This window comes from Delphinapterus leucas, chromosome 16 (genome assembly GCF_059928025.1).
Source record: "Delphinapterus leucas isolate spDelLeu-1000000601 "Yukka" chromosome 16, BTC_Dleu_Yukka2, whole genome shotgun sequence".
In the NCBI taxonomy this organism is placed as follows: domain Eukaryota; kingdom Metazoa; phylum Chordata; class Mammalia; order Artiodactyla; family Monodontidae; genus Delphinapterus; species Delphinapterus leucas.
Window position 1 is genome coordinate 7,448,041 of NC_143144.1, and position 27,365 is coordinate 7,475,405.

The window sequence follows — 27,365 nt, forward strand, 5'->3', positions numbered from 1 at the left end:
TCACTCCTGGCTGATCAACTTTAGGACTCTATCCCAAGAAGATATCTTCTCCCTCAGAACCAACATAGGGACTGAAATGTGCTTTGCACAGAGAAGGTTTTCCCACTCTTTGTGACAGTGAAAATGTATAACGAGCTGAAATGCAAGCACAGGAGCAGAGCGTGGGGATTGGCACAGAGGACCGCAGTGATGCCGCCTGAGTTGTCTTCTGCGGGGAGGGGATGCCCGGAGAACGGCTGCTCCCATAGGGTGTGCTCAGTGCTTTTAACCACGTGGCCCAGAGTCCTGCACGGGCTCCTTACTCCGTACCCACGGCTGGAACCCACGGCCGGAAACGGGGAAGCCGGAGCCAGGCTACTGATGGTTTTCAAACCTGGGCCCTAGTGCTGTACCCCTGTGTCTTCATCAACTCAGAAGAGCATTTAGAATAATGGAAAACAGGGTGAATGGTCACTGGTTTTTTTTTCTGTTTCCTTTTAAAATTGAAACAATTTCTTTCCATATAGAAAGGAAACAATTCTGAACATAATTGTAGTTCTTTTATTAAGCTCATTCATATATGTTCATGTGTTATTCAGAAAAACAGGCTGACTGTTTACAGGTGTCTGAGTGGCTTAGCCTCTGATATCTGTCTCAACTGAGCGTGAATAACTCAATTTTTCATTAAAAATCCCAGCCTTTTTGAGATTCCTATAGTTTCTGGATAAAGAAAGTCCCTAATTCTGGACAGAATGGGAATTTTATATAAGCTAAGGTTTTAAAATGAGCATTTCCATTTGGTAGAAAATAATGTCTACGTGTGTGTCTGGAAGTTTAAATGATGTAGGTAAGCTCTCATTGGTGCACGTCGTAGAGAAAGGCAGGCAGGGTGGCTGTGGAGCCATGTGCTTTATCGTGGACCTGCTCACGTGTATCTGACCGCCTGCGTACGTGCACCCACTAAACACAGAGCCATGGGTGCTCACGCATGCTTTGATGTTGTTTCTCTCGGAACTAACCGCTTTCAAAACTGTCGTTCTGATATGCTGGAGTGGAGTTCTGTTTGCTGTTTAGATTGTAGCCTCCGGAAAGACAGCGTCCACAGGTATTCATAGTCTCTGGGGGAAGCAAAATGCCCCAGACACTCCTTACTCAGAGGCAGGTCGTTTGGGATGGCTAGCTGTTGTGGGAGTGTCTGTTTTTATGCTGACACACGGGTGGCCGATAGCTGTTTTCTTTCTCCCCAGTTTGACTGCGTTGGGTCTTCGTTGCTGCGCGTGGGCTTTCTCTAGTTGCAGCGAGCGGAGGCTGCTCTTAGTTGCAGTGCACGGGCTTCTCATCGCAGTGGCTTCTCTTGTTGTGGAGCACGGGCTCTAGGCAAGCAGGCTCAGTAGTTGTGGCGCACGGTCTCCGTAGTGGTGGCTCGTGGGCTCTACAGCGCAGGCTCGGTAGTTGTGGTGCACGGGCTTAGTTGTTCCGCGGCATGTGGGATCTTCCCGGACCAGGGATCAAACCCGTGTCCCCTGCAGTGGCAGGCGGATTCTTAACCACTGCGCCACCAGGGAAGCCCTGGCATTCATTTTTTGAAGAAAATGTTGAAATAGCAACTGACCCCTCACTCTCCCTCGCTTAGCTGCCCTGCCAGTGCAGGGCCACATCAACTGCCTCAGCCCAGCTTTGCACTGTTCAACTCCATGGGAAGGAAAAAGATGAATACAGCATCATCTCTGCTTCTAGCAGGGAGACGGAGTAGCTATGTGTATACAAACGCACGCAGGTACACTCAGAGGTGAACGTGAAGTGCACGAGCAACACGGAAGTCTGGGTGCTTGTTTAGACCTCTCTCGCACGACGACAGTGGGCCCCTTCCTGGTCTTTCTGCCAATAAACGGAGTGGAAAAATATGTTATATGTATTTGATAGTAAGCAGGAGAATTAAAAGAGTACCACTTACAGAAAAGTTTGAAAACCACTGCTCTAAGGCTTCCCTCCAATCCCATGCTGTCTGTTCCAAAAGAAGTCCCCCCTGTCTTCCTGAATCCACACAGTGAGCAGCCTTTCAAGCACCATGTGTGATCCTGACTCTGAGTCTCAGCCTTTGGACAGCATCCCACCCCTCTGTGCACCATACGAGGCTCCAGGATCTGCCCTTAGCCCCATCTGTCACTGGTCACCATATGCATGCCACCCATGGCCACACTGTGTAAGAGCTTTGGTATTTAGAACTGGAGCAAAATCTAGCTTAACTTAGCCATTCATTCTGAGAATGTATTGATGTTAGTATTTAAGGAATCTGAGAACTTACAGTGAAAAGTACTTTGTAAATCAGCTTTACATACCGTTTTCAAAATAATCATTTATATAAAGATATAGAAATGTATTTGTCACTCAGCATTCACTGAAGTGCTTATTGTATGTTCTATTGTGTCCCTGCTGTGGAAAAACTACTCCAAGTCCTATCAGCTTTCTCTGGGAAGGCTTTCTAGAGAGGACATGTGTATTAGTTCCCTGTTGCTGTGTAACAAATTACCCCAAGATCTAGCAGTTTAAAACAACGAACACTTATAATCTCACAGTTTCCCTGGATCAGGAATCCAGGAACGGCTTTGCTGAATGGTTCAGGCTCAGGGTCTCTCATGAGGCTGCAGTGCCCTGAGGCTTCCAAGTTCACGGTCATGGTTGCTGGGAGGCCTGAGATCCTCCCTGGCTGTTGACATGAGGCCTCAGTTCCTTATCACCTGGACCTCACCGTCAGCTGCCTGCGTGTCCTCGCAACATGGCAGGCATCTTCCCTGCGAGCAGGTGATCCAGGATAGGTGGATGGATGGATGGATGGATGAATGGATAGAGATTGAGACCAAGACAGAAACAGCAGTCTTTTTTGCGTGCTGTCAGTCTCTGGTGATCACACAGACCCACCCTGGTACTGTGGGGAGGGGTCTGCACAGGGTGCACATCCCAGGAGCTGGGAATAATGAGGACTCTTGGAGGCTGGCTGCCCCACCTCTTCCTAGAGGGGTCTTCAAGGACATAGTGGAAGTGCATTGGTATAAAGTCACTAGCAGGGGAAGCTGAGATTAAAGGGCACAATGTGCTCACTTTTTTTTTTTTTTTTTTTAACCAGGACTCCTTCTCTTTTCATTTTCATTCCTTTCCACCGACCCTCGTAGCGCAGATTGGGAAATACACAGGCATCTGGCCGCAGCGGTCACCTCCTCCCAGCAGACAGGCCATCATACAACTCAAAATCGAAACAACTGACAAGGGCTCCCAGTTCCCAAAGGCTCCCTGCTGCCTCGGTTCTTTTAAGCCTGCTTATTGCCTGGGTGTATATAAATATAAAGCCTGGCCATTATCAGGACCATTCCAGAAGAGCGGAAATCGCCAGGGAAACGGGGTGCTCGGGGAGCTGAGTTTTCTGGGTGCTGTGGTCTCCAGGGCAGGTCCCCTGGATGCTCCCACCAGTTGATTGCTCTGGGTGGACGGACAGACGGCCTCCTGCTTCCCGAAGTGGGGCTGCCTTCCCTGCTCTGACGGTCAGTTGGTGAGTGGCGGGGGAGGGGGACCCCTGGGCCCGTTGCCTCATGTGACCTGGTGTCCCAGTTAGTGTCTCTGTCATCCTCAGGCAGGTCCCAGAGGTGGCCCGGGGCAGAGCGTGTGTGTCATCGACGAGGTGGGGAAGATGGAGCTCTTCAGTCAGCCGTTCATCCAGGCCGTTCGCCAGGTGCTGTCCACCCTGGGGACTGTCGTCCTTGGCACCATCCCAGTACCCAAAGGAAAACCGCTGGCCCTCGTGGAAGAGATAAGAACCCGAAACGACATTAAGGTGTTCAGTGTGAGTACCCCCGGGCCTCTCTACCCGCAGGCGTGGAGCGGGTGCCCTGAAACAGCACGTGGCTCTAGATACACCTTTGGCTTTGAGTTAGTGGTATTTTTTTTCCTCTCGTGGCAGAATATAGGCGAGTTATAGAAGCGAAGTTATACCTCTGCTGGATGCCAAAGCAGATGTGCCTGCGGGGAGCCGCCTGAGGCATCTGCCCCTCCTGCGGTGCCCTCCTCACCAGGCGCCGGGGCCTTGCCAGCATCAGCGCCTGGGCAGCAGTGCTCTGGGTCTGAGCGCATCTCCCCCCAGGGCGATGAGGGTACAGAGGCAAATGAGTGCCGTCTCATTTTAAAGGTTTCCCTTTGAAACTGGCCGCCTCCTGCTTGTGGGGAGAAGCTGTGGCTACAGTTTGAAGCACAGTCTCCAGATGCTGTAGAGTAGCACCGTCCAGAGAAGTTTCCACTAGGATGGAAATGTGCTGTCTGCACCGTGCAGTGCCGTGGCCATTAGCCACATGGGACTATTTACATTTAAATTAAATGGAATTAAATTAGAGAAATCTTTTCCTCAGTCACACTGGCCACATGTCAGGTAGCCAGCTGGTAAGACACCCTGCCCAGAACAGGTGAATCTGGCTCTGGGCGTGGCCCAGGAACCTGTCTTCGCCAGCCCTCGGGGGCTCTGGGGCCCCTGCCGTGGGAGAAGCCCTGGAGCGGAGCACGTGTGGAGGACGAGTACGTCAGGGGCAGCGTCTGGGCCGGTTGTCAGGGGCTCTGGTGGCACTGCCGGCACTTTGCCCGCAGACTTGCCCTTCTCTCCCGCCGTCTCTCTGTGCCGCTCTTTGTCAGGCACTGTCCTCCCTGTGCCGCCTCGGTTGGTTTGCATCAGTGTGGCCACGTCACTCTGCTTGTCCCTCTCTGCCAACCCCCTGCCGGCGCCAGGTGAAACAGTGGGGCTGGCAGGGCCACTTCTGTGGGAGGGCCGGGCGTGTGCTCTAGCTGCAGAGAGCCAGTGAGCGCCTCACACTGCTGGTTACATGTCCCCAGGGCCGGCTGGCCCCAGGGGGACATCCACACGTTGTCACCCAAGTGTCCAGGGTACCTTTGGGGCAGTAGACAGCCGTTAGGGTTATTAGACCAGCCAGACTTGGAGAAATCTGTTTGTGCGTTGCTGCATTCGTTTATTCTCTTACTTGGTAAATACGGATTGAGCATCTCCTGTGCGCTCGGCCTCACACTAAGTCTTGGTGATGAACCAGACAGACCGCGTCTTTGTCCTCATGGAGCCGACATTCTAATGGAGGGGCTAGATGAGAGAAACGCAAGCAAGCATTTAGGCAGTTTCAGATATGGATAAATGCAACACCAGGGCACTGTGGTCCCTGGGGACCGGCGGTGGGGGAGGAGGTGGCGAACAGGGGAGGCCTGAGAGCCAGGCAGGGTCGCTTCCTCGGTGGACATGGGCCTTGTCTGCAGAGTTGTATGTCACCTCCTCTATCCGTTATTTCACGTGGCTTCCGTATTAGAGTTTTGGGTTGTGATTGTCGAGTTTCTGTGGAAATAGAGACAATGAATAATGAGAGATCATGAAAGACAATTAGTCTTCAGGTCAGACAGCTTCCAGGCTGGAGGGCTGGGGAAGCGCTGATGCTAAAGTCCAAGGCCTGGCTGCCTCTGCAGACTAATAACCCAGCAGTGGGACTGCGGTTGACTCTTACGTCCAGAAACCAGTGCTGTATATTAAGACAACACCACATTTTCTCCTCTCTAAGCTAGGAGGTTATTCTCTAGGCAAGGTAATCCTGGCTCCTAATGATGTAAAAGTGATTAGCTTCTGGTTAATTCTGTAAGCGACCCCGTTATTCTTGTCTTTCTTGTGTTCCTCTGGGGCTCGTGTGATCTTTTGGTGCGTATTTTATAAATGAAGAATCTTATTTTCCTTATCTGCAAATTTAGGGGCTGGATTAGATATTTCTTTGGTCCTTTGCCTTTCTAATATGCAGCAAAGTTGCCTGAATTCATTTTTGAGAGCATCCTTTGCATCCGACACTTGGTCCATGGTACAAGCACATGTGAGGTGTATTCCCTTCCCTCAAGAAAAACAGACCAAGGGACAGTCCAAATCTGGAGGTGGGAAGAGAGATTTGTGTGAACAGGAGTAGGGAAAGTTGTCCGGAAGGAAGTGGTTCTTGGCTGGGCTTTGGAAGGGGGAAGTGGGGAAACGAAGGAACATTCCAGATCGGGATTATGCTATGTAAAATGCGGAGGGCAGCTTCCCTGTGCTCACAGATGATGTGGAGATGGGACTGAGGCCATGATACTGGGAAAGTATTCACAGTAACTCAGAAGTTATTCACATTATCCAGACTCTTCTTCTTAACAGGGTCAGGTAAACAGAGCCTTACTTTTCAGAAAAACCCCTGAGGACACTTCCAGTCCTAGACAAAGTGGAATAGACACACTGCTCCCTGTCGCTCCTCCTAAGTCAGATAAAAACCTTGGACGTTGTACATAAAACAGACATAAGAAGACCTGAATGGTAGAGGGAAGAAGGCGCGCTGGCCAGGGACCTCAGGACCCCAGGAACAGCACGAGAGACACGATTGGAAATCACTTGTCATGCCAAGAACCAGGAAAATCAGCCAGAGTGAGAGAAACAGCCGACATGCCAACAGCAAGACGTCACAGATGTTGGAATTATAGGGCAGAGATTTTCAAACAGCCATCATAAAAATGCCTCAGTGAGCAATTACAAACCCACTGGAAACAAATGAAAAATAGAAATTCTCGGCCAAGAAATTGAAAGTTTCAACAAAGATACAGAAGCTGTAAGGAAGAATGAAGTGAGCATTTTAGAATGTAAAATAGAGTAACTGAACGCCAAAGTCCGTGGGTAGACCCACCAGCAGAATGGAGATGACAGAGGATGGAATCAGTGAACCTGAGGGTGAAACAGTAGAAATTGCCCAAGAAAGAACAGACTAAAAAAATAAAATCCAGGGCCACAGGGACCTGTGGAATTCAGTAATATAGAAACTTCTATCCTGGTGGAGGTTCAGGCGTTGAAGCTTCTCTTCCCGAAAATTATGTTTCCCTCTCAGAAGTTTGGTTAAATGTTTTCCTAATTTCTTCTGTAGTTTAATGCCGAGTGTAGCCACTGAAAACTGTTTTAAATTTATTTCAATATTAGGTTATAGGAGACCACATGTCAGAAGACATTTAATGGTAATGTCAGTGCTGCAGAGACGAGAGGTGAAGACCTTCACGGGTCCAGATTCCAGCAGGAGCTCTCGTACTGCTTTCATCCTTCTCTGACTCACAACGTGAAAAAATATGTCTCTCCCTGCCTGTCACTTCTAACAAAAAAATGTGAGTTTGGTCATGTTGGTGGCATTTCCAAAGCATATTTCACTTGATTTCCTGTGAAATCTCTCCTTCATGAAGATGCTGGAGAATGTTGTCCCCTGAGGGGACAGGAGAGAGGAGAGACGCCCGGAGTCTCAGGAACGGGGATTGAGCTGCCAGGGTGGCCACCAGTCCTGGGGCACCTGGAGGAGGTGTTGAGGTCCATCAGTGCGTCGGGGACGTCACGGCAGCCTGGTCATCAGTGAGAGCTGGCGGGCCTTGTCTGAGGTTGTTCGGTTAGTAGGGGCACAGCCAGGATTCAGACCTCGGTCTGTTGACTCCCAAGCCTGAGTGTTACCGTAGCCCTGATGTGTGTTACCTTCGTGGGTAGGGGTGGTTCAGATGATTTGAAATCTAAGATCCCTGGAAAGTACTTGGTCTTTCTACTTTAGAAAAATGTTACTGTAACTAAAATCTGTTCTACTGTTCTGAATTCAGAGCCACTTAAACTTGTTTTTGTCCATAAAGCAGTTTTTCTTCTTTTAGTTTTTGCCCGTGGATTGCAAGATCACAAGAAAGATGGGAACTAGGTCCCAGCTTCCCTCCAATTTGGAAATTTTTAGACCTCCTCTTACTCTTCCTGGCCACGGGTTTTTTAACCAAGCAGGGTATAAACCATTTTCATCTCACCAGGAATTTGATGCTGTTTCTGGGTCACAGACTCCTGTAGGTACAGGAATGAGCATACACCTGCCAACCTTTAGGTCAAAAGTCAGTAGGCAGGGTTTTCTGTAGAAATTAACAAGCTAATCCTAAAATTCATATGGAAATTTAAAGGACCCAGCTCAAACAATCATAAAATGTTGGAAGACTCATACTTCCCAATTTCAAAACTTACTGCAAAGCTACAGGAATCAAGACAGTGTGGTGCTGGCACAGGGACAGACACGTAGATTGTCAGAATAGAGTTGAAAGTCCAAAAATAAACCCTTGCATCTGCGATCAACTGATCTTCAACAAGAGTGCCAGGACAAGTTAATGAAGAAAAAATTGTTTTTCAGCAAAAGGTGCTGGAAAACTGGACATCCACATCCAAAAGAATGAAGCCGGACCCTTACCTCACATCAGACACAAAAATTAACTCAAAACAGACCGTAGATCTACATGTAAGAATGAAACTATTGAACTCTTAGAAGAAAATATAGGAGTAAGTCTCTGTAAACTTGGGTTAGGCAGAGTCTTATTTGTTCCAACACCAAAAGCACAAGTGACGAGAGAAAAGTAGATACAGTGAACTTCACCAAAATTTAAAATTTTTGTGCTTCAAAGGACACTGTCAAGAAAGTAAAATGACAACCCACAGGATGGGAAAAACTATTTAAGAATCATATATCTGATAAGGGACTTCGTGTATCCCAGAATACATAGAGAACTCTTACAACTCAATAATAAAACAACAAATAAACCAATTAAAAAAGGAGCAAAGAATCTGAAAAGACGTTTCTCCAAAGATAGGCAAATTGTTGATAAGCACATGAAAATATGTTGTAACACCATTAGTTTTTAGGGCAGTGCAAACCAAAACCACAGTGAGCTAGCACTGCACATTGCTGGGATGGCTATAGTGAAATTAAAGGAAAGAAATGGAAAATAGTGTCAGTGAGGATGTGGAGAAATTGGAGGCCTCATACCCTGCTGCTGGGACTGTAAAGATGCAGCAGTTCGTCAAAAAGGTAGACGTGGGATCACCCTATAACTCGGCAATTCCACTTCTAAGCGTGTACCCAAAAGAATTGAAAACGTGTGTTCAAACAAAAACTTGTACACTGGTGTTCATAGCAGCCAAAAAGTGACAGCCCAAATGTCCGTCAGCCGATGAACAAACAAACAAGGTGTGGTGCACACACACGATGGGGCATCACTGGACAGTAAGAGGGAATGCCGTGGTGACGTGTGCTCAACGTGGAGGAGTTTACGTCACGTGACACCAAGGGAAGGAAGCCTGTCACAGAGGATTCCGCACTGTACGATTCCATCTGCACGGAATGTCCGGAATAGGCACATCTATAGACAAAAAAAATTGGTTAGTGGTTGCCAACACCTGGGGGGAAGGATTGAGTGTAGTGATTGAGAGCGAGGGTAATTGGGGGCGGGCGGGGAGGGCGTGATGAAAATACTCCAGGTAGATAGTGCTGATGACTGCACGACTGGGAATCTACTAAAAGCCACCGAATTCTGCCCGAGGTTGAATTTTTTGGTATATGAATTATAGCTCAGTAAAGCTACGCTGTACACTCACGCAGAAGTCAGGACACCCAAACAAAGAACCATCCCCTCTCCTTCCTCCTCCCGAGGGAAGTGGCGTTGCCACGGAAACAAAGAACCATTGTGCCCCTCCTGCCGCCTCCCAAGAGAAGCGGCGTTGCCATGGAAGCATAGTCCCATCCCATGGGCACTGGGTTCCCGAAAACCCCACTGGCAAAATAATTCTTGGTTTAGAGCCTTTAAACTTCAAGGGAAAGTAGGGTTAGAGGGTTTGAATTCATGAATGAGCCTATTTTTAGGTTCAATAAAACGAAATGGAGACAATGTGAAACGGAGAGACTAGTAATCCTTTTGTTATGTGTTAATGTATAATAATGAGCATTGTCAAATTAATTTCTTTTTTCAATCCCCTTGCTTATTTAAAACTTGTCAGGGTACTTCCCACACAGTTTCAAGGAAATGTATGTGGTTTTGTTTTGCTTTCTTGCACGTAGCGTATACACGAAGAGGCATTTTTTTTCCCTGCCTGTTCCTCTGTCCATATGTGCACAGCCTTCCTGACGTTACGGCGCCCAAGTCATTGACTGATAGGCCAGTCTTAGGCCCTTCCCTGGTCCCAGGAGGCTCAGAGCCACTCAGATGCCTAATAGGCCAGAGTCTTCATAATCTGTATTTAACCGCTCAGCTCTATGTCAAAGACCCTCCTCTGCTTAGAATATAATAAGCATTGATGGAGCACCCACCCTGTGCTAGACGCAGGAGGAATGTGACACAGCCCCGTCACCCTGGAACTCGCGGTCCAATTGCCTAGGGGCCCGAGGCCGGGCACCTCCTGCAGCCCTGGGCAGGGCACGGTGGGAGGAGAGGGCGAGGACGCCGGGGTCCTTTCTGCAGTCGTCCTCACCTCCTTTTCCCTCCCAGCCCCCAGTGCCCTCTTCTCGTTAGCCTCTCAGGAAGGGCTTTTCTGCCACCAAAAGTCTGAGGGTAGAATAAAAAGTAGACCAGAATTCTCCCGAAAGGGAAGCGTCCCTGAGTTGACAGACGATGCTGTGCTTGTTCTCGCATCTGAGGGTTTGTCTTGGCTGGAAAGGAACGTGGTAACTGAACGCTGTAAACGGCTTTGCATACAGATCTTACTGCATAACCTTCAGAAGTCATCCTAGAGAAATCCAAGGGGGCGGCGGAATATTAGTATTCTGTTCACCAGGTTTTAGTGAGAAGTCAGCAGAATGTGTCTTTTCTAGTTTTTATCCTTTGTTCTTTTTCTATGCAAGGCTTGGAGACGTTCTCAGCGCGCTGGGGGCGGGTGGACCCTGTCCCTGCTGCAGCCCCGCAGCTCCCGGAGGACGGTGGGCCGGGCTCCAGCAGGACACCTGCGTGACAGCGGAACTGTGGCCCTGCAGCTTGGCGGTGCTCTCTGGGGCTCTTCTTTTATCATCTCTGAGCCTCCCGCCTGTTAAATCCTGCTTCTCTGCAGGCCTCCGCTGGGCCGCTTGAACAGCCTGCCCCCAGGACCGGGGTCTTGGGTAGCGGGGTTTCCACCTCATCACCCTTCACTTCCCTTCATCCCCCCGCCCCAGCCATTCTTTCCGAGGGCTGAGGGCTTCAAAGACTGGAAGTGAAGCCTTAGTGATGACCCAGGGGAAGAAATGCTACCAGCAGCCTGCTGACCCTGTTTCTTCACGTGTCTCATCGCACCGGCTTCAGTTTACACTTGAATGACGTCAGAAGTGTCCAGTGCGGACCTGCTGACCTCCGGTGCCCGAGATCCACCAGCAGCGGCTCCTCTGGAGCTGGATGGCGGAGCCGGGGCCCCCTTGGGGACGTCCGAGGGAGCGGGGCGGTGCCTGGCCCCTCCTCCCCCACCCCCGCTGCCACCGTTGCCCCTGTTTTTCTTCCCTCTTGGGTCCGTCTCTCTCCTCCTCTCCCAGCTCAGCATCTCACCGTCTCTCACGTGTGTAAAGGGGGTGATGAAATGTCCCCATCAGAGGAGGTGGCCCTTCTGGGCCTGCAGTGAGCCCTCAGGGACCCTGATGGCAGAGCCTCGGGGACTCCTCGTGAGGCCAGGGCGGAGGCGGGGGCCAAGGGCCCGCATGTCCTCCTGCCCTCCCTGCGTGCCACTGCCACCCCGATCCTCCGTCCACGGCGGGGACTCCCTCGGATGCTCTCCGCAAGAACGGGCTCGGGCCAGTGTAAGCCAGAACGGCAACGAAGCCTCATGCGGATGGGCGGTTTGTCATCAAGGCGAAGACGGGGCGGATGGTCCTCCTTTCGGTGGAGCCAGGGCTGCCCGGGGTCCAGTGGGCGGCATCCTCAGACACCACTGTCAGGGGACCGGCCTCCGCCGCCTGGCTCCGTCCTTTCGGGACTCAGATGGTCAGGAGGTCCCCGGGGCCGTGGGCAGCTCTGGTGCGGCAGAGGCGCCGCGCTCTTGCAAGAAGGATGTGGGATGCAGGAGCCCCAGGCGGTGAGGTCCACTGCGCGTTTCCTCCAGACGCGCGTTCACCTCCCGAGCCGGGGCCCCTGTCCCCCGCGGCGGGGGGGAGGGCCTGTAGCGGGACCAGGCCCGTCTCCTCTCGGGGACCTCGCACCCCGAACCCGCTCAAGGTCTTCCGGCCGCACGCACCTCCTCTCCATGTGATTCTCTGCTCGGCCCTTCTCTCTGCCGGTGCCCTTCTCCCGGCGTCCACCTGTCAGATGCAACTCGGGCATAACCGCCTGCGGAAGCCTTTCCTGGTCCCCCAGCTCCCCGTGCCTCCCAGACTCTCTCAGGGACCCTCTGCAGCCCTGCTCTCACTGCTGTCCACGTCTGCCCCCCGTCTGGTCTGCGGGCTCCGTGAGGTCAAGGTCCTGGTCTGAGTCTCGCCATCCCCAGCACCTTGCCCACCAGCAGAGCGTGCTGAGTGTTGTGTGGGCCACCGAGGAAGGCACTGGTGATGGGAGGAGAGGCGGCTCTGCCCGTGCTCGGGGCGCAGCCCCCCACCCAGCTGCCTGGGGGCGTCTGGATGCTCGAGCTGTACTCCATGGGCCTGTGGTAGTGACAGAAAGAAAAATATAACACAGATCATCGGAGAGAGCTTGAATAAACTGTTAGTTTTGTTTGTTTTTGTAACTGTTGATCATAGAGGTAGCACACCGGGATGCAGGGGCCTGTGTCCTAGTCTGCACTGCGCCCGCGCTACCTCTGAGAGCTCAGGAAAAGCCCTGCCCTTCTCTGGGCTCCTGCTTCCTCGTCATTCACATGCAGGGTTGACTGGTGTCGGAGGTTTCTTGCAACGTGCAGATTTGCTAATAAGCTCACGGAGAGGTGAGTAGATTACTGACCTTCAGAGCATCCCAGAATCCTGGGTGTGACCCAGCGCCAGTGGGGCCGCACTCAGTGGGCCCACCTGGAGGGCCAGTGCCCACCTGAAGCACAGGTTCTCCCGGCTTCACTCAGGCATCCTTCTGTCCAGGTCAGGCTGAGCTCAGGGGCCACGTCCCAGCCTGCATTCCCATCATCCCTCCCAGGGTTCAATTCATAGCCCTTTTCCGGTTAAAAATCCTTCCGTCATGAAAACCCACTTTCACTGTTTGAGCCGCAGCTTCACAGAAGCTGGTGGTGGGATTCGAGTCCACCGGCCCAGTTTTCAGAGCTCTCTGGAGGACCTGGGCTTCCTCCCTTGGTCGTACCTCGCCTGGGTCACACTTTCTAAAACACCCCTCACCTTTCGGGCTCTTCTTTTAGAATATTACCTGGCAGAGTAGGTAATTGAAGGAAAAGAAAGGGACTCTGAAGCGCGCTTTCTTGCTTCTTCCCACAGGTCACCAAGGAAAACAGAAATCACCTTCTGCCAGAGATTGTGACGTGTGTGCAGAGTGGCCGGAAGTGAAGACGACTTGTCACTGCTTTTCTGCACGTGAACACATCTCTTGGAGAGGAGCCTCAGTTCCCTGCCTGTCCAGGTTTTTGGCCTTCGGGTTTATGAAATCTTGGAGGCTTTTCCAAAGAAAGCCCGACAGCTGTTTTCCATAACATGTTTAAAAGATCAAATTAGCCTTAATGCTGGATTGACTCGACAAGATTAACAGCCCACTGTGGCTTATTTACACTGAGAGATTTCTGTTTATTTCCTCTTGCCGTTGTGCATATGATTTGGGTAAATTATGAAATGAGAAATGGTTTTCTGAGTATTAGTTGGAATTTTCCCCCATTGATTGAAGTTTATAAATGTGTTCAGGGAACAAGGGGGAGAAAAGAGTTCACTGCCTGATCAGTTTCGCATGTCAGGAAGATTAAATCCCCCTCCAGGAGCAGCTGGAGTCTCCCGCAACGTAGAGGGATAACAGTTACTTGATTTTTAAAAAAATCAGTATTTCAAAAAAGAGCCATTTTCGGTCCTTCCCCCTCCCCATCTCTTACTGTTTATCTGTTTGCTTATTGCTTAATAAAATAAAGGTAGATGTGATGATCGCACGCATGTGGGTCCTCGCGTGGGAGGGACGAGCAGTCTGTAGAAATGTTGGTAGCGCTGGGTACCCAGCGGGGCTTCAGGTCAGAGCCGCACTTTGGCCCCATTCATTTAGACAAGTTCGCAAACCTTCCTGGGCCCTGTTTCCCTCCCAGAAAAGAGGGAAGTGGGTGCCATCAAAGGAAGGCGTCGCCACAGCCTGAAGGAAACCACCCTCAGGCGTCCTCGTGATCCCCTGGGGAGCGCCCGGGGCCGGGGCCCGGGCTGCGGGGAAGACGGTGCAGAGAGAGAAGGTGCAGCCTGGGCAGGGCCCCGTGGGACAGACCACTGAAGCCCCAGAGCTCACAGAGGATAACAGCTGCCCTCTCAGGGGTTGATGGGACACAATGACGATAACCAGTTCAGTGTCTTTAGGCCAGTTTTGGTGAAGAACTATGAATTACCAGGATTTCTTTAGCCTTAGCTACAAACCCAGCTGGTGCTTATGCCGGGTGTGCCCTTGAATATGACCTCTGACCGGTCCGGGCATCTGTGGAGCGAGGTGTCCCGTGAGCTGGGCCCTGGGGCATTGGACAGTGCAGGAAGCAAGTCAGAAAGAGAAAAACAAATACCGTATGCTAACACATATATATGGAATCTAAAAAAAAAAAAAAAAAAAAAATGGTTCTGAAGAACCTAGTGGCAGGACACACACAGTATTTTAAAAAATGGGGTTTTTTTGGCCAAGCCGAGGGGCATGTGGGATCTTAGTTCCCTGACCAGGGATCGAACCTGGGGCCCTAACCACTGGACCGCCAGGGAAGTCCCCCAAATGGTTTCTTTTCTTCTCTTGAATTGGCACGTGTCAGGGAGATGGTCCTTTAAAGTCACGGCCTGTGACCTCTCTGACTGTGGTGGCTGAGGAAGAGGGGGCACCGTCAAGCCGTAAGTGGTCAGGTGCGGGGCGGGGAGCAGTGATGGCCCAGGAAAGTGGGATGGGCCTCCCCCCTCCTTCTCCGTCTGTCTCGTGTTCGTAGAATGCTGTCTGGGAAGACCGCGTGGGAGTAGGGGCGCTGGGGGCAGCTGATGGCAGGTGCTTGTGACTTGGGACAAAACAGTAGGAAAGTGGAGCAGGCTTGAGAGGAGGGCTTGGGGAACAGGCCTTGCGATGCCCGTTTCATGGGCCAGGAGAGGTCAGTGCACCAAAGCGGTTTTCGAAAACGACTTGCCAGGCAGGTGGCTTTAACACACACGGCAGAAATGAAAATCAGTAATGCCAGGTTAGCCCCGTGATTTATAGAAGACCGAGCACTACAGTTTATATTATCTTTAGAGGAGAAGAATGTAGAAAATAAATGTAGAAAATGTAGAAAATAAATAACTGTAGAAATGTAGAAAATAAATAACTCTTTAGCTCTGTTCTGGCAGAACAGGTGAATAACTCCAGCAAGAAATGTCACCTTCGGAAAATCTCCTCTAAATGGGGACTAATAATACAATATTTTGCAAGGAATGCGCTCTGATAAACAGTTGACTCGCTGAAGATCAGATTAACAAGCTCATGAGTTGTAAATATAAAAGTTGTTTGCAACCCTTGAAAAAAGTCACGTGGCCGCGTTGTTGACAGTCCATTAAGGATCCTGGAGGGGATCCAGCCATGATCTCACCTGTGGGTCTACGTGTGCACACGCTCAGAGCGTACACTCAGGTGGCTTTACTGCTATAGACAACGCAGAGGGTGGCATCCCTGTCTGAGGAGTCTGGCCCCGATGTGGGTAAACTACACCTTTCCTTCTCCCGCTGCGTCCCAAAAGGCTGCCAGAGAAGCGGGATGAGCAGTAACCCAGCAGTCGGAAAAGCAGCTCTCGAATCTCCGGTGGCAGGAGTACCCGCATCGTGTCTGCCTTCTCACCTGCATCGCGCTGTCCCTGCAGACTGCTCTCCCAGCTCTTTGAGCAGCTCTCACTTGCTGGGGAAGCGGTGACTCTGTGTTTCCTACTTGTGGAGGCCCGAGGAGTGCCCAGTCTGAATGCTGCTGGGCGTGGGTCATTGTCTTACCTAATTCAAGTGGCCACCCTATATGGGGAGGCCATGCTCACAGCTCAAGGCTGCCCTTTAGTCCTGAGGGCTTGGCTGCAATGTTGCCCAAAAGAATTTCGGGAACTGCCGGCCAGGTTTGCTTGAGCCGACTTGGAGGACTGCGGTGAGGTTCTAGCAGCTTCTCTTTAGACAGACGTCTGCAAATCCATCAGAAATAAGGAGTGCACCTCCAGGGATTGCTGATTTGAGAGTCATGCACTGTGTCTCCGATTATACAGAGTCTAGCTATGGTTATTAATTTCTAATTCTTATTTTATAAAAAAAAGAATATTGCCATCTACTTCCAAGGGGTAAGGAATTCTCTGCAATACCCTCCCCTCTGCCTACACTTCCAAACTCCCGGTACCTTTAAGAAATTTGTGTGACTGTTTCCAAATTGAGTATCCCTAACTATTTAGGCCTTTCCAAAAGTGACGGTTCGCCAGGTCAGGGATGATATTCTCCATGGACTGTGTTCTACGATCCCTTCTTCCTCCCTCATGTCAGGAAGAAGCCAGGTTTCTGCTCTACCTGATGGGAATCTTAAGATGAGAAAAGCTGTCTCAGAATTTGCCTACAGCATTATAAATCAACTATACTTCAATTAAAAAAAAGAATCTGAAAAAGAATATATATGTGTATAACTGAATCACTTTGCTGTATGCCTGAAACTAACACAACATTGTAAATCAACTGTACTTTAATATAAAGTAATTTTTTTTTTTTAAAAGAAGTTGCCTAAATGTCATTCTTACAGTGAAGGATGTGGTATTTCTTTTGTTGTTTTTTGGTTTTTTTTAGAAGTGACAACAGTTTCAGCAGAACTCAAACAAACAACTGGACACAGCAATAACTGTAAACAAACATTTTAATTCCAAAAACAAAGGTATGTGCAAATGTCCTGTGACGCGGTAAGGATTGCTTGGCTTGGAAACAGGCGTGCATTCCTGGGAAGCACACAGGAGCGCTGGGCGAGACGGGGCCTGGCTTCTTGCAGGACGTTGCTGTGACTGCAGTTGGCATCATTCCTAGGCGGCCCTCCGTGACCTGCCTCAACTAGACTTCTGCACTCACGTTGCTGGGGATGGTTGGCTCCTTTCACAGGATGCTTTGGACGTGACTGCATGCACTATCCCATTTTTTGCAGTAAAGCTGTCACTGGTTTATACTTACTGCATAAATATTATAAGGAAGTGAGATGTTTATATGTAGACTGGACATCAGCGCGTTGGACCAGCTCATGGTGAGATATGCACTGCTGTCCGCCTCTTTTCCACAGTAACAGTGACATACAAAATGCCAGTCGTTTAGCATGCAGCTGTCTTATTTTCATCAGGACCGGAAGGAATTATTTATGTGCTCTATTTGAGTTGTCTTAAGATGTTAACATGGCTTTTATTTGAATTTTCCAGTTCTGGGAGGGGTGCTTCCCGCGTCCCGCCTCTCTGGGGCCGCGAGTGCCAGAGCAGGAGGGAGGCCTGGTGTCAAGGTTTGTGTTCATCACGTGAGATATTTTTCAAGAACCTGAGATCAAGTTATTCTGTTTTGTACACAGCACTCATCTTCCACAGGATGGATCTCCCGGCTCTCATTCTTTGTGCTGTTTAGTTTGGGGAGCGCAGGGGAGAAGCTGGGGGGGGGGCTTGCGTCCCTCCCCAACGGCGTGGCTTCTCCGGCCCGAGCTCAGCTACTGCTCATCGGAAGCGCTCTGCTGGGAGGCCGTGTCGTCCAGGCCCATGTCCTCCTGGCTTGCCCTTCTGCACATCACCCGCAGGTTCTCGGCCACGTGGCGATCTCGAAGCAGCCCCTGCTCAGTGGCCTCCGTGGGTTCGCACGGCTCGGAAAAGTGCTTCCAAAGAGAAAACAGAAGCAACAAGTGATGGCTCAGCAAAGCTGATTGCTTCCCCTGATGACCACCCCACGGCTGTAGGTACCAGCCGGCAGTGTGGCAGGAACCTGGGGTCAGAGTCTAAAGTCAGGTCCAGTTACAGAGGGCCAAAGCGGGGGGTTCTTTGAGGACAGAGCATGCAGCCCGAGCCACGGGCAGAGGGAGGTGCCCCTGCACATAGGGACCTCTTCTCGGGTAACCTGGAAAAACATGACCTTGGGCAAGAGGTCACTTGTGAGCCTGGATTTCCTGAGTTTGGGTCAATGTCACTTCATATACATTGAGTCCTGCACAGCTGCTCACTCCTGCAGGTTTGATGCCAAACAGTATTACCGAGGCCTTTTTATTGTGGCTGCACGCGGTCCCAAGGACCCAGCCATCCCTGTGGGAGAGAGAATTGGCCAGAATCCCAGAGCTGCATCCACAGACTGTCTTAAACACACATTGGGGGTGGCAGAGAGCTGCGATACTTTGTGCACCGTTACTGAGGAAATGAAAAAAGGGAAGTTTGTTTATGTTTGGCTATCTAACTTAAACTCCTAAAGTAACCCGGGACTCCAGGATGCTCATAACCCTGCCCTGAAGGCTAGCACACCATCGCTGCAACGCCATGGCTCTTCTTAGGGTGGTGCATGCCGGCCTGGTTTCAAGGTGGCTGGAGGTGCCACTGTATGGCTTCTCCTGCGGGCGCGGGGAGGCGCCGGCCTGTAGGGCTTCTCCCTTTGGGAAGAGGGTAAGGGCAGAGCCCCCATCATCCACCTCCAAATACCCACGCCCGGAACCAGAAGGCCAGCAGCCTGTGGCTCTGCCCCTCCGCGGGCAGGACGGCGTGTGAACGTTCAAACGGAGCGTGGAAGTCTCCAACCTGATGCCGGCTTTTGCCTTAACATCTCCGATTTCTCTCTCCCTACCACAGTACAGAAGAGAGCGGCTGGGTGTTTACTTAACGTACTTAACTTGTGAAGCCCAGTTATTCATCCAACGCCAGCCAGCTTGGGATTCTCGATAAGGAACCGTTTATTTGGGCAAAGTCCTCAACACTCTAACATTTAACTGCGTAAAAGTAGAAAGCCATCTCGGGAGCCACCGTAAAATCTGGTGGCTCGGAACTGATGGTGAGCTGCCTGCAGTGCTGATGTGTGTCCTTTCCTCTCCCTCAGCCAGAGGAATGTGGAAAGAGAAGGTTCTGTCTGCATCTGTGGAGACCATGCCCCCCCCCCGCCGCCCCCCCCCCGACATCCTGGGTTCAGGGCGAAGGGGACTCTGACACCGGCTCCCTCCACCGCCTGCCTGGGCGTTATTACGGTACACGTGTGATACATCCTGTCCGCTTCCGAGCGCGGCCAGTCCAGCTCCCGTCTCGTTGCCTGTTACTCTGGGAACCCTACAGGGCAGGTGATGGGAGCCTGCAGGCCCGGGGGGCTGGGCTCATCGGCCAGGAGTGCGCCCCACCCCCCGAGCTCCTCACCCGTGCGGGCTGGCTGGTGGTCCTGGCCGAGGGGCCCAGGGTGATGTTGACACTGCTGGAGGACTGGGTGTCGCTGGTGTTACCCCCCTCGGCGGCAGACAGCCCGGAAATGACCAGGACGCTCGAGAAGCTCCTCTTGCCAAAGAGGAAGCTGAGGGTGGAGCTGGTGGACGAGCCCAGGCTGGACCTGATGAGGGCCTCGGCCCGCTCGCGGACGCTCAGGTGGCCGGCAGCGGGGGCGGGCGGGGGCTGGGAGCGCAGGGATGCCGCCGAGGTGCACGGGGACAGCCGGCTGCCCGAGAGCCGTCGGGCCAGCTCGTGGACCGACGTGGACGTCTGCAGGAAGGCCGGGTGGCTGTCCACGATGGGGCCGGACGAGCGCAGGATGGGCGGCGTTTGGCTTAAGACCCTGGGGGCCTGGACAGACTGAGTCCTGCCTTTTCTCCTGCCTTTAAAGGAAAGCAGAGCAAAATAGGTAAACGACAAGGACCTACTGTAGAGCACGGGGAACTCTACTCAACAGTCTGTAATAATCCATGTGGGAAAAGAATCTGAAAAAGAACGGATATATCTGTATGGATAACTGAATCGCTTTGCCGTGCACCTGAAATTAACATGACATCGTAAACCAACCATAAATTAATTTAATAAAAACAACAACACATAAGTGTGGGAATTAAAGAGGAAGAGGGAAAAGCAAGGGCATTCAAAAAGTCACTTATCTAGTCAACCAGAGCTTTCTAAAAAGGGGGATTTAAAAAAAAAAGACAGCAGAGCAGACCGGCTTGCCATGGCAGGCAGCTGCCCATGTCAGTGTCTGCGTGCTGAGGCAGGCGGGCTGCTCTGCGGGGCCCGAGGGACCCAGGCTGGCCTCCCACCTTCTGGGCTGGGATGGAGGGTTGGGAGCCCAGCTCGGGGCTCCACTGAGGCCTGAGAACTGAAGGATGGGGCAGGGGTGTTGGTGTGGGCCACAGGCCAGGGCGATGGGCCCGTCTGGCTTGCCCAGGCCTGTCCTGGGTTCCGCACCGAAGTCCCTCGTCCCTGGCGGCCCCTGTCCTGGGCAAACCCATAACGTGGCCTCATCAGGCAAATCCCATCATGTCCCTGCTTCAAGGACTGGGTTCCCGGGCTCCTCTGATAAGCAGTGATGAAGGGAAGGCATGCAGGTTTGCATCATGTCTAGTTGCCTTCGAAAGAGGAAAAAAGGGTTGAGCCACATGCTGTGGCCTTTTTTTTCTAGAAAAGTTTTCCCTTAAGATCAAGGTCTTTGAGAGGAAGCCCTCCCCGGCCCAACTCGGGCGTGCACGTCCCGGGTTCCCATGTCTGTCAGGGCTCCCAGTGGACTGGAGGGGCTCCCAGCTCCCTTTGGCCAGTTGTCCCTCCCCTCAGGGGTCCTTCCTGGCCCAGCTCTTGCTGAGACTTGCTGAGATGAGGCCTTTATTTTATTTTTAATTGGAGTCTAGTTGATTTACAATGTTGTATTAGTTTCAGGTGTACAGCAAAGTGAATCAGTTATACATATACATATATCCACCCTGGCCTAAATCTAAAAAAAAAGAGAGAGAGAGAAAAACAAGGCCATTTTGGACACAAGGGACCGGACTGCCCAAGGGTTTGGTCCTGGCACATCTCTGGAGGAAGGCGGGCTTAAAGCGCCTGTCTTGTGCCTGACTTACCTCTGCGGCTTTAGAGACTAGGCGGGTGGACGAGCCTTGAACTGCTGGAACGCCGAGTTCCTTAACTTAAGCCTCAGTACTCACCAGGGTCTAATTTTAAAATATTATTTTAACCACAAGGTCCTACTGGGAAGCACAGAGAACTATATTCAGTAGCCTATGATAAACCGTAACGGAAAAGAATATGAAAAAGAAGGTATATATATGTTTAATCGAATCACTTTGCTGTACAGAAATTAACACAACATTTGTAAATCAACTGTACTTCAGTTTAAACAATAAAAATCAATAAAATATTATTCTGAAGGGGGCAGCTGGTGACGTCACGGTGCTACCAATTGCCCTACTGACGTGTCTCCAGGAGTGGCTACAGTTACAATCAATGGGTAAAAATAGAGGGGGCTGCAGGGTGGGTACCCCCGAGGAATGTCGCCTCACCCCAAATGCCCAAGTGATTAACCGGGCACCCGGTGATTCTGAAATATTTACGTTTGTCTATGGGAACACGTCTTTTGCGAGATAACTCCTTAGGGCACAGATGTTACTGTGGACATTCCCCGGGTCCCCTCTAGCCCTGCCCCTCCCACAGCGGCGGACTGGCTGAAAGGGCCCTCCTGCCTCACGTTGACCTTACTGCCATGTGCCCACTGTGGTGGTGGGGGCCCGTTTCCAGAGGGCACTGGGGCTCCCACCTGGCTCCCTCCTGCCCGTCTGCTGAGAAATCGGGATGCCCCCCCACAATGCTGCTCACAGAGTGGTACTGGGATCAGGCTCCCTGGGTGAGTGCAGGCAGCTCCCCGGCATGGGGCTCCCACCCCCTCCCCGGGGATGGGGCCCATCTGAACGGTCCCCGCTGCAGAGCTGAGTATGTTACTCTTATAGAGGAAGAAAGAGGGAGAAAGGGACCCTGACGAATCAGAATTAAGAACAGAGATGGTGATTTGTTAGTTTACTCAGAGCTTGGCAAGGCCAAACATGTGCTTGTGATTTATACGGTAACGCTGATTGCTGCCCCAGAATAGCCCACATTCATCCGCAAGACAGTGATTTTGATGTTGGAGAGACCACCCGTACTTAGTGGGGGAACTTAGCTCATGCCAGTAACAAAGGGGAATGGTCTGTGTTCCATGCAAGATGGGGAAACCCTGCCCCGATTTCACTGCTTCAGATTTTCTTGGGTTTTTTTTTTTTGTCGCTCTTGATTTTTTAAAAGTTAATTTTGCAAATGGAACAAGTACGAAACCAAGCTAAATACATCTATGCTACTTATTATTCTGTAGTTTAACTTAGTTTGCCAGTTACTTCATTATCAAATTAGGAGCGTTTCTAGGGAAAACCTCCTTAGAACCTGGATTGAAATTCCATGTAAATTACCCGCCCCTGTTCATTATCCCAGCACTATTCCTTTGTCTTTGATTGTTATCTGAAAGGTGGTGGTGCAAATCCTTAGAATAGGATAGAAGAGAGAAATTATATGTATCAAATGTTAACTACTGAATCTAGATGAAATGTATGTAGGTATTCATTGCCTTATTCTTGAAGTTTTTCTGTACTTTAAAAAATTTCAAAATAAAACACTAAACTATTAAAAAAAACAGGATAGAAGAGATAGCCTTCCTGTCCAATTTGGGATTCAGATTAGTTACAAATTCCTAACTGCTCCTCAGCAAGCAGCCCACCAGCCTCCACCAGTGGCCGAGTCCCCTTCCAGCAAGAAGTCTGCAGGTTGTCAGGCCGCACTTAGGGCTGCATAGTGAGTTCCTGGCCGTTGGGCGTGAGGGCCCGCGAGTCAGGCATGAGGTGCTGGGCATCCACACGCTGTGCCCACCTGGGGTTGCAGTCCTCTGGGAGTCTGGCAAGGGCCAGGATGGGGATACTCGGCTGGGGACTGAAGCAGGGACCCAGGGAGGGAGGGAGCAGTTGGGACTCCAGTTATGGGCACTGAGCCTTGGACACTGTGAGTAAAACAAGAGTCTGTTCTTAGAATTTCGTTCACATTCACCCTTGAGAGCGGCTCAATCATTGCTGCATAGCTAGGCTTCTCTGTCATGCCCTGCCCGGGAAGTCAGCTCCTTCACCTCGGCCCCAGGGACTCCCACAGGGCACAGCACACTGGTCATCACTGGTTGCCTACGTGGCATCACGCGGTGCTCTCCACCCTCCGCCCTTCCTCTCTGACTGCATCGGCGCATCTACAGGCTCGGCACGCGGCACACTGACCAGGAAACAACGACCCAACCTGCAAAACTCACCTCGCACGGAAACCCAGAGCTTCTTCAACCCCTGACTGGGAACAGAGCCAGCCCCAGGCGGTTTGGGTTTGGCCAAGGGCTTCTTAACCTTGGCCATTGGAACCATCTGGGAAGCTTCAAAAGTGCCTTGACCTAGACACTGAGACCCACCCCCCCCAACCCGTGTGCCCCTGCAGACTGGGCCCTGGGCCTCCCCCGTAGCCTGGGAGGTGAGCTACGGGGCAGGAGCTGGGAAGGTGAGTTTTCCAGGTCGAGTACAAACATACGGGATCAGGAATATCCCCCCCAGCACTGGAGACCGACCTCTAACTTCCCTGCACCGGCTGAGCAGGCTCCTGGCTTGCTTTCTGGAAGCTGCGGGCACCATGGTTTGATTCAGTTGAAGGGAGGGCGAGAAGGAGGCCAGAGAAGCCGGAGGTTAGAAGGAACCCCAGCAACTGCACAGCACAGAGGCCCCTTTGGCGATGCCGTCCTGCTGGGAACGGCAGCGGCGGGGGGTGGGGTGGGGGGTGGGGGGGTGGTTGGGGGGTGGCTTCCCAGGCTGCCCTCCCTCTTCCAGGGGCCTTCGGGCATCTCACCACTGGCTGCGTCATCTGGGAAGAGTCCTTGGTGGCAGGTACGAGGCGTACCTTGGTGGCGCCGGGCAGGGCCGTCCCCCTCCCCATGTGCGGCTCCTTCTGGGGCCGGTGTCCTTGGGGTCACAAGGGCTACTGCACTCGGAGCTTTGGTAACTGACAGCTTTGCGCCTGGCCCTGTCAGGGCACCCGAGTCCCCCTACCCCATCCCCACTCTGCACCAGCTCAGGAGGCGGCGGCCTGTGGGTGGAGGCCCCTGCCAGGCTTCGGAGGCCTGAGCCGGGCGGGGGCAGCTCTCCTCTTGCCTGCAGCATGGATGCTTGTGAGCACCTGCGTTTATCGGGTGCTGAGGGATGCAGCCTGGGATCCCACCGGAAGCTTACCCCGTCCTAGGCTTTGTTCTCCAAGCCCCGGGGTTCCGACATGGTGCTTACTCACAGGTGGGGCGTGTTTCTAGCTGCCGCCGAGGGACGTGGAGAGAAGGGACAGGGGTCCTGGCCTTGAACTTCCCCAGGGAGTGAGTGCATGCAGTGAACCAAGCCAAAGGTGGCCATGTCCCCGTATGGCTTTAACCAGAGTGGTAGTAAAAAGAAGGGGACATCTCAGTTTTCTAGGGGCAGGAGGAGGTGTCTGTGTCCTGGGTGTGGGGAGTAAGGTTGTCCCTTTCTGATGTCAACTTCGAGCTTTTCTAGATGTCTCTCAGGGGCCTGCTCTGCCCTGACGTCCCGAGATTTCCCTGCTGCCTTGAGGCATGCCTGTGAGTCCCAGTGGCTGGTTTCAGGCCAACTGTCTCATGTGTTTCATCCTTTTGAAGGCAAGTTTGGACTCCATCCCTGTCCAGCCCCGCAGAATGGGTGTTTGGCTTATGCCACCAGCTGTGATGCCCCCTGGTGAGTTTCAGGAAAGCCTCGCCCCGGGCAGCCACTGAGGCAGGGGGATGGTGAGGCTTCAGGCAGGGCCGGAGAGCAGAAGGGGCCATCTGTCTTGTCATTCCCCCTCCGGGACTCACGCCCCACCAGCTTCTCTCAGCCCACTGGGGCCCCCTTGGGACTCTAAGCCAGATGGTCTGAAAGGTGGTCACTCTTGGTGGCCTTGGGAGAAGCGATTTTAAGAAGCAATGATGGAGGACTTCCCTGGTGGCGCAGTGGTTGAGAGTCCGCCTGCAGATGCAGGGGACACGGGTTCATGCCCCGGTCCGGGAAGATCCCATGTGCCGTGGAGCAGCTGGGCCCGTGAGCCGTGGCCGCTGAGCCTGTGCGTCCGGAGCCTGTGCTCCGCAACGGGAGAGGCCACAACAGTGAGAGGCCCGCGTACCGGAAAAAAAAAAAAAAAGCAACGATGGAAAATGCACAGCTGGTTTGGGCTCTGGAAGGTGCAGCTCCGACATCTGCCACGAAAGCCTGTGACTGCTCCCAGCCTCAGGCTCCGGCGGTGAATGGGGGGGGGGGTCGGTGTTCACAACCTATGGGGTCTGGATTTTAGGACAGGAAGCAGCGCTGGCCCCAAGCGCTGGCTTCGCTTCTACGAAAGGGAAGAGGCATCTCACTGAGTCAGAGCCCGTCCAGCACGCCCATCTTCGGCTCTTTAAAAGCCTGCGGCCCCACCAGCCAGAAACCCCCAGACTCCAGCCTCCCTCTGGTTCCCACAAGTCACCTCGTTAGACGTGCCAAGCGCTCAGGAATTTCTCCATTTGGAACCCGCCTTGCATTTTCCCACCTGGAAGATCACTTTATGTGATTTTGAAACTTAAAATTCTCATTTGATAACAACTGTTAACTAAGCAATGAGAAACTCCTGGCCTGAGAGCCCAACACTGGAGGCCTCTGGCTGGGCGACCGCTCTGCTTGGGGTTGGGGCAGACGGCACGGGGTGGGGAAGGGGGCCTTCTTCCCCCTAAGCAGCTAATGGCAATCACTTTGTCCCTCTACCTACCTATCTACCTCTCCCTCCCTTCCTTCCATCTCTCATCTATCTTCTATTATCTATCTATCATCTATTGATTCATCTCTATCATGTATCCATCCATCCATCCATCTATCATCCATCATCTTCTTGTCTGCCTCTCTGTCTCCCGATCTATCTATCTACCATCTTGCCCATCTTTATATAAATCCTCACTATTTCAGTTAAATCCTCAGCCTTGCTTCCAGGAGACAGGGACCGTTCCTCATTACTCATTCGGTGCAGAGCTGGCAAGGGAACACACACAAAAAGGCACTTAATGAATCCTTCTGGATGGTAAAAGCACTGAGGCCAAAAGGCGAAGCCACTAACAGGTTTTGAAGGGCAAAGCTGAGTGCCAGTGTGCCAGCAGGAACCAGGGCCAAGCATCTGTCTCTCCCGCATCCACCCGGGTGCGTCCTCTGCGGGCCCTCGGGGTCGTCTTTTCTAAGCAGCCCCCTCCTCCCAGTGGACTGGGGTTTTGGGACTTCATCCATCTGGTTGACCCTAACTCCTAACTGCTTTAAAACTTTAAACTCAGCCCAAACTTGAACAAAGCCACCCCCTCCGTCCGCACCTGCTGGCACCCTTCTTCCCTCTTTTCTTTTTTTTTTTGCGGTATGCGGGCCTCCCACCCCTGCGGCCTCTCCCGCCACGGAGCACAGGGTCCAGACGCGCAGGCTCAGCGGCCATGGCTCACGGGCCCAGCTGCTCCGCGGCACGTGGGATCTTCCCGGACCAGGGCACGAACCCGCATCCCCTGCATCGGCAGGCAGACTCTCAACCACTGCGCCACCAGGGAAGCCCCCTTCCCTCTTTTCTTATGCTCTGAAATGTCAGGTGTAAGTGCAGGAAGGGGAGAGCTGTAGACAGTGAGCAACGGAGAGCAGGAGCCTGGCTCCCTCGCCACAGACTTGGAGACGGCGGCTCAACTCACAGAAAGATGGAGGCACCATCATAGATCAAGAGCTACAACACAGCCCGACACAAAGGCACGTGAGCCAATAGGCACTGAATGAGTGAGAGACGGAGTGGAAGGGAGTGACCGCTGGGCCAACGGACAGACACATGGCTGGCTGGCTGGCTGGCTGAGGTGATGGATAGACAGATGGATAAAGGTTAAATGCTGAATCTAACACATGGAGAGTTGTTTTCTGAGTAGAACCTATAAGAGTCGTGGATATTTGGGGCATCTTTTGTCCCAACACTGATTTTTCCTGCAAAAAGGGGCTCTCAGAGGTTAGAACGACAACACAACCCACAGTGTTGGCCAGTGGGATGACAGGAGCCTTATCAGTAACACGAAGCCCCCGCTGCACCCACCTGTCATCCTTGTCCCTTCAGGGGGTGACCGGTGGCGGCTCCCATCCTTTCTGGGCTGTTCCGAGCTGCTCTCCCGACTCTCACCACTGGGGGCGCTGCTGCCGCCTACGGGCGGGGCGCCCCCGCCATCGGCATCCTGGCTGTTGCCAGCGCTGGGCTGGCCTGCGGCATCGCAGTCCTTCCGCACCCTGTGAGATGGAAAAACGCTTCAAGGGTCTCACCAAAACATTTCTGATTGCCCTAAACGCCCCATCACATTCGTGTCCAAATCAGGGTGGCAGACCGGACTCTACAGGTGAGCAGCACACCTGGGACGCCGGTG

General features: G+C 52.3%; 2 protein-coding genes across 3 annotated transcripts in view; one reads left to right on the forward strand and one right to left on the reverse strand.

The window, feature by feature from the left end:
- The window catches only part of NTPCR (nucleoside-triphosphatase, cancer-related), a 36,317-nt gene extending 22,817 nt beyond the window's left edge, over positions 1–13,500 (forward strand). Inside the window, exons 4-5 of one of the 2 annotated variants that reach the window (XM_022553125.3) lie at positions 3,605–3,814; positions 13,215–13,500. In XM_022553125.3, the coding sequence (XP_022408833.2) occupies positions 3,605–3,814; positions 13,215–13,283 (279 nt within the window). In that variant the 3' untranslated portion in view covers positions 13,284–13,500. The remainder of the gene's footprint in view (positions 1–3,604; positions 3,815–13,214) is intronic. The other variant, XM_022553126.3, reaches the window with a different exon arrangement.
- A 3,270-nt stretch (positions 13,501–16,770) lies between these two features.
- Positions 16,771–27,365, reverse strand: part of PCNX2 (pecanex 2) — a 278,237-nt gene continuing 267,642 nt past the window's right edge. The window contains exons 32-34 of the mRNA XM_089897420.1: positions 27,044–27,231; positions 19,277–19,725; positions 16,771–17,769 (exon numbers count right to left, since the gene is read on the reverse strand). Of these exons, the coding sequence (XP_089753546.1) occupies positions 17,608–17,769; positions 19,277–19,725; positions 27,044–27,231 (799 nt within the window). The 3' untranslated portion in view covers positions 16,771–17,607. The remainder of the gene's footprint in view (positions 17,770–19,276; positions 19,726–27,043; positions 27,232–27,365) is intronic.